The sequence below is a fragment of the Lottia gigantea genome (assembly GCF_000327385.1).
Source record: "Lottia gigantea unplaced genomic scaffold LOTGIsca_56, whole genome shotgun sequence".
In the NCBI taxonomy this organism is placed as follows: Eukaryota; Metazoa; Mollusca; class Gastropoda; family Lottiidae; genus Lottia; species Lottia gigantea.
In genome coordinates this window covers 1,724,239-1,736,634 of record NW_008709919.1, presented here as the reverse complement: position 1 = coordinate 1,736,634, position 12,396 = coordinate 1,724,239, and the positions used below count along the sequence as shown (strand labels likewise).

Here is a 12,396-nt window from a genome sequence, read left to right as displayed (position 1 = left end):
TAGGATAGGTCTAATGATGAATGATGTAATAATTAATTGAATAATTAACTCATACTGTCTTTCCTAAGCTTGTCCTTAAAATTGAAGCAATGAAAATCTATAGTCAAATTTGTACCGTATATTTTTAGGCATTACATAACAATATTGAATATTACTTATTAGGCCTACCTACCCTTTATAAGGCCTACTGTTGGTAGGCTAGGCCAAGTTTTTATGCACTTTGAAGACAAGCTTTATGGCCAAATTGAAATCGAAATGACATGTCCACACTACATTCCATCAATGTCAACACCTACTTACCGTCTGTTTATTTGGTATCCTCCAAGGAGTGGGAAAATATGAAATATATTATAAGCTGTCACATTGATTGACTTCTGAAAAGGACAAGCATCTGGCTTTTATAAGCTTAATTAAAATTCCATGACTGGCCTAACTGGTTTGCTATTCTTGTTAATTGTATTCTGTAAGCTTAGCCGTACTTTGGCCTGTGCTTAGTACTATGTTGTTTAATTTGTTATAGATACAGAGGGGTCTGCACTTATTTAAAAGATGGACTGGTTCTAGTATTGATGACTTAGTGAAAGAATTATCAATTCTCAGATCCGAAAAAGGCTGGGAGAAGTTTGCAGAAAAACTGAAAAAACCAACACCACCACCTCCTAAACAACCCAAAAATCCCAAACCTGTGGAGCCTGATCCTACAAAAAATGAAGGTAATGGTGTAATAAGAATTATTTTGAGATGTTCTAAAGGGACGAAGAATTGTACAAAACTATTGAATGGAATTTAAGCTTAGTTTGATAATTTCTTTTGATTTTTACTTTTCAGATTTTAAACCGTTTAAAATTACAATGAAGTTTGGTTCTGGAGGAGGAGGAGGGAGGTAAGTTTAAGCCAGTTGCAGACAACAAAATTTTGTCTTATGAAAACAGAAAACTTTGTTATTTGTTCGTGTTTTCATAAGCCGCTTGCGATGGACATTGCTCAAAATAAACATGGCGCATGCTGCTTTTGTCACATGAATTTTGTCTCACTTGGTCCTAGGATTACAATACAATTTAATTTAAAAGTTTGTAAAAAATTCCTAGTCCTGTAAATGAGTGTGGACATTCTAGGAAATATTAATGCCAAGAGCTTTGACCAAGGATCAGCTGGGAGTTAATGACCCTCCTGAACTGAAATTGTTATCCTTTTAAAAAAATAGTTGTTTCTATCAATGTGATTATTTTTTGTTTGTAGTGGTGGAGGGGGTAATCCATTAAATGATCCAAATACAAGATATCTTATAGCTACTGCCTTGACTTTCACTGCCATTGTAACCTATTCTTATTATGAAGGAATGTATAAAGAAATTACATGGAAAGAATTTCTCAACAATTATCTCAATAGTGGCAATGTAAGTATATATGTAAATTTGAAACATGGTTACTTAAAGGGACAGGTTTGCCATTTTCAGGGGTTGATTTTGGTCTTGAATATATGCAAATAGTCTTCCGAAGTATTAGAAATGTACAAAAACTGCACAATTCTTTCAAAAATGACTCAACTAGCAATTTCACTGTTCACTGTCTTTTCTATGGCAAATAAAGATTTTTAACTCTAAAACATGGATAATTCTGGTTGTGTTATGTCCGTTGTTTTTCTGTAATACATGTATTTATTATATTCTGGTGGAACATGATATGATGTAGGCTTGGTAGAAGTGAGATCTTGCAATAGTGTTTTAATACCAATCTTTCAATGAATGATTAATGCGCTTTAGGTTGATTTCCTAAAATTTCTCCAAAGATAGTTGCCTTGACTGATTGATTTACAATATTTTAGGTGGAAAGATTAGAAGTTGTAAATACACAATGGGTTAAAGTTAAGTTTTTACCTGGTGCAGATAGTCATGTAAGTTGAAAATTAAACCCTATAAGTATAAATACGCAAAATTCATCTGAAATCCATTGACTTCTCCTTGCAGACGACAATCCAACTTGCTACCAACTGAGCTATTTCACTTGAGATATTAAATTTGTTCACTTACTTTGCATTAAAGATCAATACAGGCAAGACAGCTCCATTAATCAAAATCTTGTCCAAAGTATGGCAAAATCGAGAGAAAAGTTGTATAGAAGTGGACTCCTCTAGAGAGAAGTACCACTAGGTGTTTGTAGTTCTACCATAGATTTTATTATTCTTTTCAGACAACCGTTTGGTTTAATATTGGAAGTGTAGAAGTTTTTGAAAGAAATTTGGAGAATGCACAATTAGAGTTGAATATTGAACCTGCTAATTTTATCAATGTTGTTTATAAAAGTGAAACTGAATTGTAAGTTAGTATTTAAAGGGCCATATGCAGTGCTCTTACCTTGACTAAAGTTGAACTTTGGCTAAAGTCAAATGGTTTTCCCTGTAGAAAAGAGCAATTGTCTTTGAAAAACTCTCCCACTCAACCCCTGTCGGTAATGAAGAAGGGCTAACATGGAAAAGCCTCGACTCATCCAAATTGGACAATAAACTGAGGCCCTGTGTGCTACAGGCTGTGCACTTTGAAGATGGACAGTTGGAAATCGAAAAAGAGCAAACTAATGCCGCTGTCCTGGCAAAATTTCCCTCATTGCACCCTGCATAGTGCAGAAAAGTAGGATGTAAAATTCAATTCATATCATTTGGAAACTATACCTTTCTACTTTTCAGGCACAAATTCTTAGGTGTTTTGGTTTCAACTTTCTTACCGTTTGTTATTTTAATATGGTTTGCTAGGTCTATGATGGTAAGTAATCAAAAATCATATGCATGTGAACTATTCAATGTGACATTTAAGCTGTATCATATATCTTCTCAATTATATTAGGGGCTGCAGTGGCTCAGTCAGTTAGACACTTGCACAATAATGTAAAAGTTCAGGGTTCAATCTTGGCTTAGGTTGAGATGATATCTTCTGATTTTTCAACCTTTTTTCCCTTGTCAGTGAGGGGCTGACATCGGTAAACCTTCTAGTTTTTGAGCCAGGACTTTAAATTGGGACTCTGTATGTGCCCCAGACTATGTACATTAGAGATCCCTTGACAGTTGGAAATCTAAAAAGAGTAGGCTTATGGTGCTGTCATGCCAAAATTTTCTTATTTTCACATTGCATGTGATTGTCTGTCTTCATTGGCTGGATCAATTGCAGAAAAGTAGGGTGTAAAACTGCATTTTCTCATGTATATTGTAGGGAGCAAGAGGAGGAAAAAGAGGTGGTCCAGGTGGAATGTTCGGATTTGGACAATCCACAGCTAAAGTTGTTAAAGGTGATATTGGTGTCAAATTTAGGTAACATATTTAGATGATCTTCTTTCAGGGAAAACTCTCTCTTACCCTGAACATAAAACCCAAATTTTAGATCTCAATAAGAGTGAATATTGATCAAAGACTTACTTGGTCCTCTGTAATAGAATTCCTCTATAATCCAAATAAATCTATAAAGGAAAAGTAATGACAACTTAATTATTAGAAACAAAAACTTTAACATCGATATTGCAAATATGCCACTTTTTGGGCAGAAAATTGCAGGAACCATGCAGTTGAAATGCTGGAGAATTTATTGTCATATCCTTTCGAGTAATAAATCTAAATTTTTTTAATATCTTTTCCTCCAGAGATGTTGCTGGTTGCGAAGAAGCCAAAGTAGAAATTATGGAATTTGTCAATTTTTTAAAGAACCCTAAACAGTATAGTGATTTAGGAGCTAAAATACCTAAAGGTGCTATGTTAACTGGACCACCTGGTACTGGTAAAACTTTATTAGCTAAAGCTACAGCTGGAGAAGCTAATGTTCCATTTATTACTGTGTCTGGTTCAGAATTTCAAGAAATGTTTGTTGGAGTAGGATCTGCTAGAGTAAGACAATTATCATGTTTTCATTCCAAAATTTTGACATCATTAGGCACATCTCTTGTTTAAATGTCTTACGGCACTTGTCAGCAAGCTTTAACTATAAGATTTATTTTCCGTGTTTTCATGCATCAAAGTTACATATATAGGCATATTGTTTACAGTTTTTCTGTTCAAGGCTCTGATTGGCTGTATTCACAAAACGACTATTTTTAGAATTAGCCTTCCGCCTTTAGATCTCTCATCATCTCACCAAATCTGAAAGATAATGCAATTTCAAACATCAAATTCCAAATCTAGACCAAATTTTACCCAAAAATAGGCATGCAAGAACCCCAAAAGGGAGAGAGAAAGAAAATTTCTAAAAATAGCCTGGACTACATTCCTATACAATCATTTGCATAAAATGCAGACAGAATTCAAAATGGTGGGATAGAAAAAGATGGGAAAAATGTGACATATTTGCTTTCATACCATTCGATTGAGGCCAGAAGTAGACAGAACCTGTTCAGAACTCTCCAATTGAGCGCCACCTATGTGTAAGTTGTCTTGTCTAACTGTCTAATAATGTTGATTATAATTGATTAGGTGAGAGATATGTTTGCACAAGCTAGAAAGAATGCACCATGTATATTATTTATTGATGAAATTGATGCTGTTGGTAGAAAACGAACTGGGAGAAATTTCGGTGGAAATAGTGAACAAGAAAACACATTAAATCAAATGCTGGTAGAAATGGATGGTAAGAGAGCTTTGCATGTTTTGTTCACATGCCATATGAAACTATGTGTGATTCTTAAGTGGAAATAAGTGGAAATTTTGCCAGGACAGCGACATAAGCCAACTGTCTGTAGCACACAGGGCCTCGGTTTATTGTCCCATCCGAACGACAAGATGACCTTTCCATGTCAGCCCCTCTTACCTGCATCACTGACAGACCTGCATCACTGACAGGGGGAAACCTGGGTTGAAAAATCCAAAGGTATTATCTCGACCTATGCCGGGATTGAACCCTGGACCTTCAGGTTAGCGAGCAAACGTCTAACTCACTGAGCCACTGCAGCTCTGACAATCACAGAGGCATTTTTATCTGAAGAACTGTGGGTTGTATAATTGATCTATCCAGAAATATAATTCATTGTTAATTTGTTGTCAGGTTTTAATACACAGACTGGTGTAGTAGTATTAGCAGCTACTAATAGAGTAGATATATTAGATCCTGCTTTAATGAGACCAGGTAGATTTGATAGACAAATATATGTTCCAGCACCAGATATTAAAGGAAGGTAAGAAAAAAATTGAGGACTTGCACACTTTACATGACGTCATTTGCTTGGTTATCTTGAACCAATGATGGTTCTAATCTCGGTCGGCGTGTGAAAGCCTGGTGACATTAAACAAGAATTTGTTTCCCAAAAAAGTCCTTTCATCCTAGATGTTAATGGGTACTTGTAATCTAGGAATGATTAATGCCAAGATGATTGACCAAGGACCAGCTGGTAGAAAGGACCCTTGTGAACCTTAGTTTTGTTAATTTGGCTCTGATAAACATAGAATTTTGAATGAGACTTTTGAGGTTTTTCAAAAGGTTTTCTAGCTTATTTGATGGTGTCAAGAACACTTCTGTTTTCTCCATTATGATTTTGTTTTTGATGTCTGTGAATTGAACTTACCAGGATGTGTCGTTTTGTCTTTTTTTCAAATATCCGTATATAATAAGAAGGTCTGCTTTTTTCTCCATCCAGATTGTTATATTTTCAGAGCTTCAATATTTAAAGTTCATTTAAAGCCATTAAAAACAGAAGTAAACAAGGATGAAATGTCTAAGAAAATGGCTGCCTTAACACCTGGCTTCTCAGGTAAAGTCATTTTTGATACATAAATCGATGATGTGAAATCAAGTTCCAATAGTTCGGTGTTGCTGCACAGGGTTTCAAGTATTATCAGCCAATCAAAGTTCAGGAACTCAGATTGTCCAATTTTTTATGTTTACTTAGTTGCCTAGTGATGATTTCATTGACAGGGTGCATGATGGTGAGCTGGAGAATACATGTGATTTTGGAAAGTGAAAGTAGAATAAATTTTTTATAGATCTTGCCCCCTAATTACACTAGTGTCTTTACTATATATGTCCTTATGTCTCTTCTAGGAGCTGATATAGCTAATATTTGTAATGAAGCGGCTTTAATAGCTGCTAGAGATGCCAATACATCAATCTCAGCTAAACATTTTGAAATGGCAATAGAAAGAGTTATAGCAGGTAGGTTTTTTCATCAATTTCTGTCTCTTTAAATGGACAGGTTTGCCATCCGTTTGACCAATCATACCTTATTCTCAGAAATTGGAATTTTTTAGCTGAGCTAATCAGTAATAGTGTTCACAGCTCACCGTCAAAATTTGAGCCTTCAAATCCATGTGTGTCCAGAATTATCTGTGTTTGAAAGTTAAACTGACAACTCGTCTTTTCTTGATACTCTGCCATATATAGAAAAGACATATGAAGAAATAGAAAGTAGAATTCTACTACATTTCATTTCGTTTTAAGTGTTTTTCTCAATTCTGCTGTGCACAAAAGCATTAAAAATTGCTTTTTGCTATTCAATCTACAATAGTGCTTATGCAAAGCTTTGCTTAAGCAAATTAGCAAATTCCTGCTCTTTAACAATTGTTTGCTGATTTTTGCTTTAACCAGGTTTAGAGAAGAAAACACAAGTATTACAGCCAGATGAAAAGAAGACAGTAGCCTATCACGAGGCAGGTCATGCTGTTGCTGGTTGGTATTTAGAACATGCTGATCCCGTCCTTAAGGTATTCTAGTCTTCTGGGATACTTCTGATCAACAGAGGCCTTAATCAAAAAGACAAAACTTAGAATGATTTTGATATTCTCTTCATCTGATTGGTCAAGTTGATTTTGAATTAAGATTAACCAATCAGATTATGTTTAAAACCTTAATTTTTGTAAGTTAAGATTTCAGAAGATAAGGCCCTAGATCAAACTTCTTAAGGTGCTCAAAAGCATATGTATAGCACATATGATTCACTGTTACTTCAGTGTAGAAAAGCTTCATGATATAACTATTGCAAATACAAAAACAAAATGGCTGATTCCTAACTTCGATTTGCGGTATTTTCAGGAGTGGGAGTGGGGTTTGTGTTCCGGTTTTGAACTTTCGTGATTTTTTGGGGTAAAAAGCGTCAAATAACATGCTAATATAGGGCAGTAGATAATATTTGACCGTGTATAAGAACTATTATATATTTTGTTATTGTAGGTATCTATTATACCTAGAGGAAAAGGTTTAGGTTATGCCCAATATCTACCTAGAGATCAATATTTATACACCAAACAACAGGTAAGAGTGTTTGTCCTTAACTTTTGGCATAATTATAATTTTCAACCCAGTTTTGCCAGTCAGTGATGCAGGTCAGAGGGGCTGACGTGAAAAAAGTGTTGTTCAGATGGGACAATAAAACAAGGCCATAATGTGCACTCAACACTCCATGGTGTTGCCTGTAAGCCTGATTAATTACAGTATAGCGTGATTTAATTTTATTTCAGTTATTAGATAGAATGTGTATGACATTAGGTGGTAGAGTATCAGAATCTATATTTTTTGGTGAAATAACAACTGGAGCTCAGGACGATCTCTCAAAAGTTACCCAAAGTGCTTATTCTCAGGTAAGTGTGTAATGCCAAGCAGTGATTAATGTATTTATATTTCATTAAGAGAGTTGTCTATAAATTTTGCATTTGACAACCATTGAATGACATGTAATGGCTAACCTATACTTGATGCCAGAGGATATTGACCAATGGTAATTTGAGTTGCCCTACCGGTCATGTCTGGCAAATAAAGCCAAATCAATAGCCTTGCGTAAAATTCCATTTTATTTGTTGCAGGTTGTACATTTTGGTATGAACGACAAAGTTGGTCAGTTGTCATTTGATATGCCCAAACCAGGTGAAATGGTGTTTGATAAACCATACAGTGAACAAACAGCACAACTTATAGATGAAGAAGTCAGATATCTAGTTAAACAAGCCTATGATAGAACTGTAAATTTATTAACCAAACATAAAGACGATGTTGAAAAGGTATGTAACATTGGACACTGTTTTAATACCCATCAGTTGGCGTCTGCAGAATTGATCCAGCTTTGACATAGTTATTGTCTTAGGCTCATCCTGGCTTGATACTTTTTACAGGTAGCTTTAAGATTATTAGAAAAAGAAAAATTAGATAAAGCTGATATGGTAGAACTATTAGGTGAAAGACCTTTTGCTGAAAAATCAACATATGAAGAATTCGTTGAGGGCACAGGTAAGCAAACTTATGTTCTAAAATCGATGTCCACTTTGGGTGGAACTTGGTGACCATGGGCGTGATTTATTGGTGAGTTCAAGGAATCAACCGCACATTCAATGGTGTGCTGAAAAATAGTAGGTACAGACAGAAATCAAAATGGCAGAGAAAAGAATGGAAGGGTAGATTTTGAATGCGACATAATCCAGTTCTGTATCGTTTGATTGAGGCCAGAATTGGAACCTGTTCAGAACTCATCAATCAAGTGCCACCTATATAACTGTGAAATTTAAATTTAATTTTTGAATTAGGGTTTTGGGAAATAAATCCATCAAACTAAAACTTCACTCTAATTTGATGTGATAGGATGCAATATTATGTAATATTACAGTTTTCAAGATGGTTCTTTTTCTGTTTCAGGATCATTTGAAGAAGACACAACTTTACCTAAAGGTTTAGAAAATTGGAATAAAGAGAAAGAACCTAGGGAAGACAAAAAAGATCAAGAAGCAACTCCAGCCTAATATTATTGACTTAGAGACATTTCTCTTAATAAATTCCATTATAAATGGATGTAACATTAACTTGATGTGGAGATTGCATTTGACTGACAAATTTGAGTTTATCATGTGTTTTCAGAAAGATACTGACTTGAGCTTCAGAGCTTAAAGCTTGATTGTGTTTACCCGAGGTGTAGTGTCTCTGTCGGGAAGTTTTATCATAAAGAAGTCAAGCTGGTTCAAATATTAGTAAATAACGTATTGGACAGCTTAAAACATTGAACAGTGCAAGTCCAATCTCTTCTGTAGGCAAAAGTGAATGAAACTGGAGACACAAGAAATGTGGATTTCGACTTTAAATTGATACTGTGAACCATGTATTTCATTCAAGGAGATATTCCACATCTAACCTGTGATATGACAAATCTTTATTCTGGTCATTGAAAAAATGTAAAATACTGAATTATTTGTTTGATTCTTTACTATAATAAAATATTTTCACTGTTAAAATAGTGCTCAATACATCAATTGTAGAGTGATATTGAAATACACTGTTAAAATAGTGCTAAATAAATTAATTATAGAGTGATATAGAAATATTTAAACAGAACTTAAAAAATCATGTTGTTACTCAGAGTTTCACGCTATGTGATCTTCAGACAACCGACTATTTTCATCCTGCAACCCTACTGAAGTTGGACAAGTAGAACTTGTTTTCATATCTACATTATGATACAAGTTCATAACAGTTCTTTAAAGAAGTGTGCTAAGCATTCTTTATTGTAAAAATTTTAACAGTATATGGGACTATTCACACAGAAATGTCATTAAAAGGGAACGAATATAATTTCTGCATTTTCGCACAATATTTAGTAATTACGAGTCTTATTTTAGAAAAAAAATAAAATTTTGGACCAATCAGAATACTGGAATATTGTTTTGGTATCGCAAGGGCTAGAAGTGGCATTTGAATTCACAGCATTAGAGAATATTTATTGAAATATTTAATGATCTAATAATGAAAATGATAGTTTAAGTGAATATTGTGTATTTAAGGAAAAATGAGTTGAAGAGAAAAATGAAAAAGAGATGACATTACAAGATATTAATATATAATGTAAGATTGTTGAATGTATTTGTACATTAAAATAGAATAATGTTTTGTGTATTGTGATTTATTATTTTTGAGAGTCCACATAGCTAATATTAATTTTATGCTGTGTGATCCAAAGTGTTCCCATGGCCATTTTTTAGGCTATGTCTGAAAACTTTTTATTTCACATAGAAGTATTGTGGCTGATGTTAAGCATGCCCACTTTTTGGAACACTTGATGCCATTCAGCAACTGGGTTTTTTCGACTTGTCATCGTGATGTTCTTTAGCACAGGCGGTCAGAGCGTCGGTTGTCTATGTGACATCATTTGCTTGGTTACATCGAGCGAATGTGCCTTTAGGTCATGTGTATAGATAATCCCGGATAGATCAATACCAAGAGGTTTGGCCAAGGACCAGCTTGTACAAGGAATCCTTAATTGTGAACCTAAGTTGCTATCCTTGTAAAATATAATTGTTTCTTTCCTATCCAAGTGACTCTTTGGCGTTTTTATTATCATAAAATTGACGCTTTGTTGAGTATAGCCCACAGAATTGTCAAAGATGCTTACAGAACCAGGTATTTAGGATTTTAAAATTTTTTTTGTGGGCCATGTCAATCCGCAGGCATTTTGGAGAGAGGGGGGAGGGGACTGGGGGTTAATCAATCCATATTTATCTACGAGTCCTATGTGCAAAGTAATTTTTTGACACTTAATAAAACATATAAGAAAATTCCTTTATTAACACTTTACAAGATTACTCAAGTAACCTTTTAAATTGTCAAGTTGACATTGAACCCATACCAAAAAGGAATAAGTAGCTTCAGTTTTATTATACGTATAGATCGTATTGGTTATCAAAAAAGACGTAGTTGAATTCAATTGAGTATTAAAAATAAATAACTGATATTGGACCGTTTTATGTGGTATATATCGAAGACTCCATGGTGCTTTCCATTTCACACGAATAGAATTTTTTTCTGTCACACAGTTCAAGTCTCTTACTGGTCCTGCCACGATATTTCGAGCCTTTTCACTAGTGTTTTCATTTATAGAGGCAGTTAGCATTGTTTTTACTAACTGAATTATAGTATTAATGTCCACAATTGTGTCTTGGTAAATATGAAATAACCATGAGGGATCATCACAACATAAATGCTTCGGAACCTCCTTTTGGTTCATTATTTCCTGTTGATCCTTTAAATCAGAAATGCCACCTAATTCGGGTGGCCAATCCGGATGCATAACAGTATTTTCTTCATTTGTATTCACCCAATTTGCATAATAAATATTCATAGACGGTATACCTGATAATGTTTTATATGGAGTATAATGGGCAGGATTAATGGCAAAGGGGAACAACTCTATTAAAATGCTCCCTGGTTGAAGAAATATTGCCAGGGCTAACAGAGATCCATGCATACCAATCAAACCCTTAGAATTCCTAATTAAATTAATAATATCTACTAACGAATGTGTTTCTAAACTCACTGACAAAACTTTCATGCCTATATGCTGAGCTATTGATATGCTGAGATCCATTTCATTAAGAATACGTCTGGTTTCTTTTCGGGACAACAAAACAAGGTATGGTCCAAGGTTACATAGAGTACATTCGGTGTCTATATGAGATAATACATAATTCACAGTGTCTTGTATTTGACTAGATGTTACCTTTGAATTCGGTACAGGACCCTGTGGAACATAAAATCCATACTGATACCACGTCGTCTCTTTTGAGATACCAACATATACATCACTAAAACACACTAATTCACCCATTTTTTTCAACGAATTTACAGTAAGCATGTCATGTCTTGAAAATAAGTCGTAAAGAAATTGATATTCTATGTCATCGGGCCAATCTTCAAAAGTTAAAATCTGAATATCAAATTTTTCTTGCGTATTACGATTTAATTTGAAATTCCCTTTTATTTGTTTCAAGGTGTGATGTAATGGTAATATATCATCATGTAGTATATGCATGATATTATCTGGTTTAAATCTATTGAATATCAAACTACGTCGATTTATCCATTTCACAGTAAAATCGGTCATCGTTTCACTTGGTAAATACAGAAATGAAAAAAAATGTAAAGTATGATCTGCCACTGAAGACAAGTCTAAAATATTTTGAGAATCAGACGGAACATTTTCGATCATACTTGCATTTGCCATGAAGAATATGAAATCTTTATGTTCATTGTGATAGCATAAGTTTTCAAAATGGCAAAATCGTTCTGAACGTTCATTTCCCTTACAATGAACAGAAGTCTCCATTGATAGAGATGATTGTTCATTTTTTGCATCATTCGAATTAACAGTTGCACTTGCTTTAACATCTTTGGAATCACTGGCATCAATATTTGACTCAGAAAATAAAACTTTGTTGTTAACAGATTTGTCAGAGAATTGCGTTCCAGAATAATCATCAACTTGAGGCGATTGTCCATTATCCTGACTTTTGGATCCAAGATATTCATTAAAATATTCCACTTCGCTCGGCTCATACTCTTCCGTTTTCTCACCGAAACCATGTGCTATGGTCACTTTACTAAATGTTTCTATTTCTTGGCGAGTATCACTAGAGACATCTTTTGGTTCAGCCAATTTTCCTTCGATATGATTCATACAT

General features: G+C 34.4%; 2 protein-coding genes across 2 annotated transcripts; one reads left to right on the top strand and one right to left on the bottom strand.

Annotated features, from left to right (window-relative positions):
* Positions 1-1,339: 1,339 nt before the first annotated feature.
* Positions 1,340-8,691, top strand: LOTGIDRAFT_127065 (hypothetical protein; the record flags this gene model as incomplete). The annotated part of the gene is made up of 16 exons (XM_009063268.1): positions 1,340-1,396; positions 1,825-1,893; positions 2,190-2,314; positions 2,683-2,762; positions 3,216-3,300; positions 3,627-3,867; positions 4,450-4,603; positions 5,018-5,147; positions 5,623-5,720; positions 6,011-6,121; positions 6,554-6,669; positions 7,136-7,216; positions 7,423-7,542; positions 7,765-7,959; positions 8,071-8,185; positions 8,588-8,691. The coding sequence occupies 16 exons, from the start codon at positions 1,340-1,342 to the stop codon at positions 8,689-8,691; spliced, it is 1,881 nt and encodes a 626-aa protein (XP_009061516.1).
* Positions 8,692-10,485: 1,794 nt separating this feature from the next.
* On the bottom strand, positions 10,486-12,091 carry LOTGIDRAFT_194055 (hypothetical protein). The gene has a single exon (XM_009063267.1). The coding sequence runs from the start codon at positions 12,039-12,041 to the stop codon at positions 10,503-10,505; it is 1,539 nt and encodes a 512-aa protein (XP_009061515.1). The 5' UTR covers positions 12,042-12,091; the 3' UTR covers positions 10,486-10,502.
* Positions 12,092-12,396: the final 305 nt, after the last annotated feature.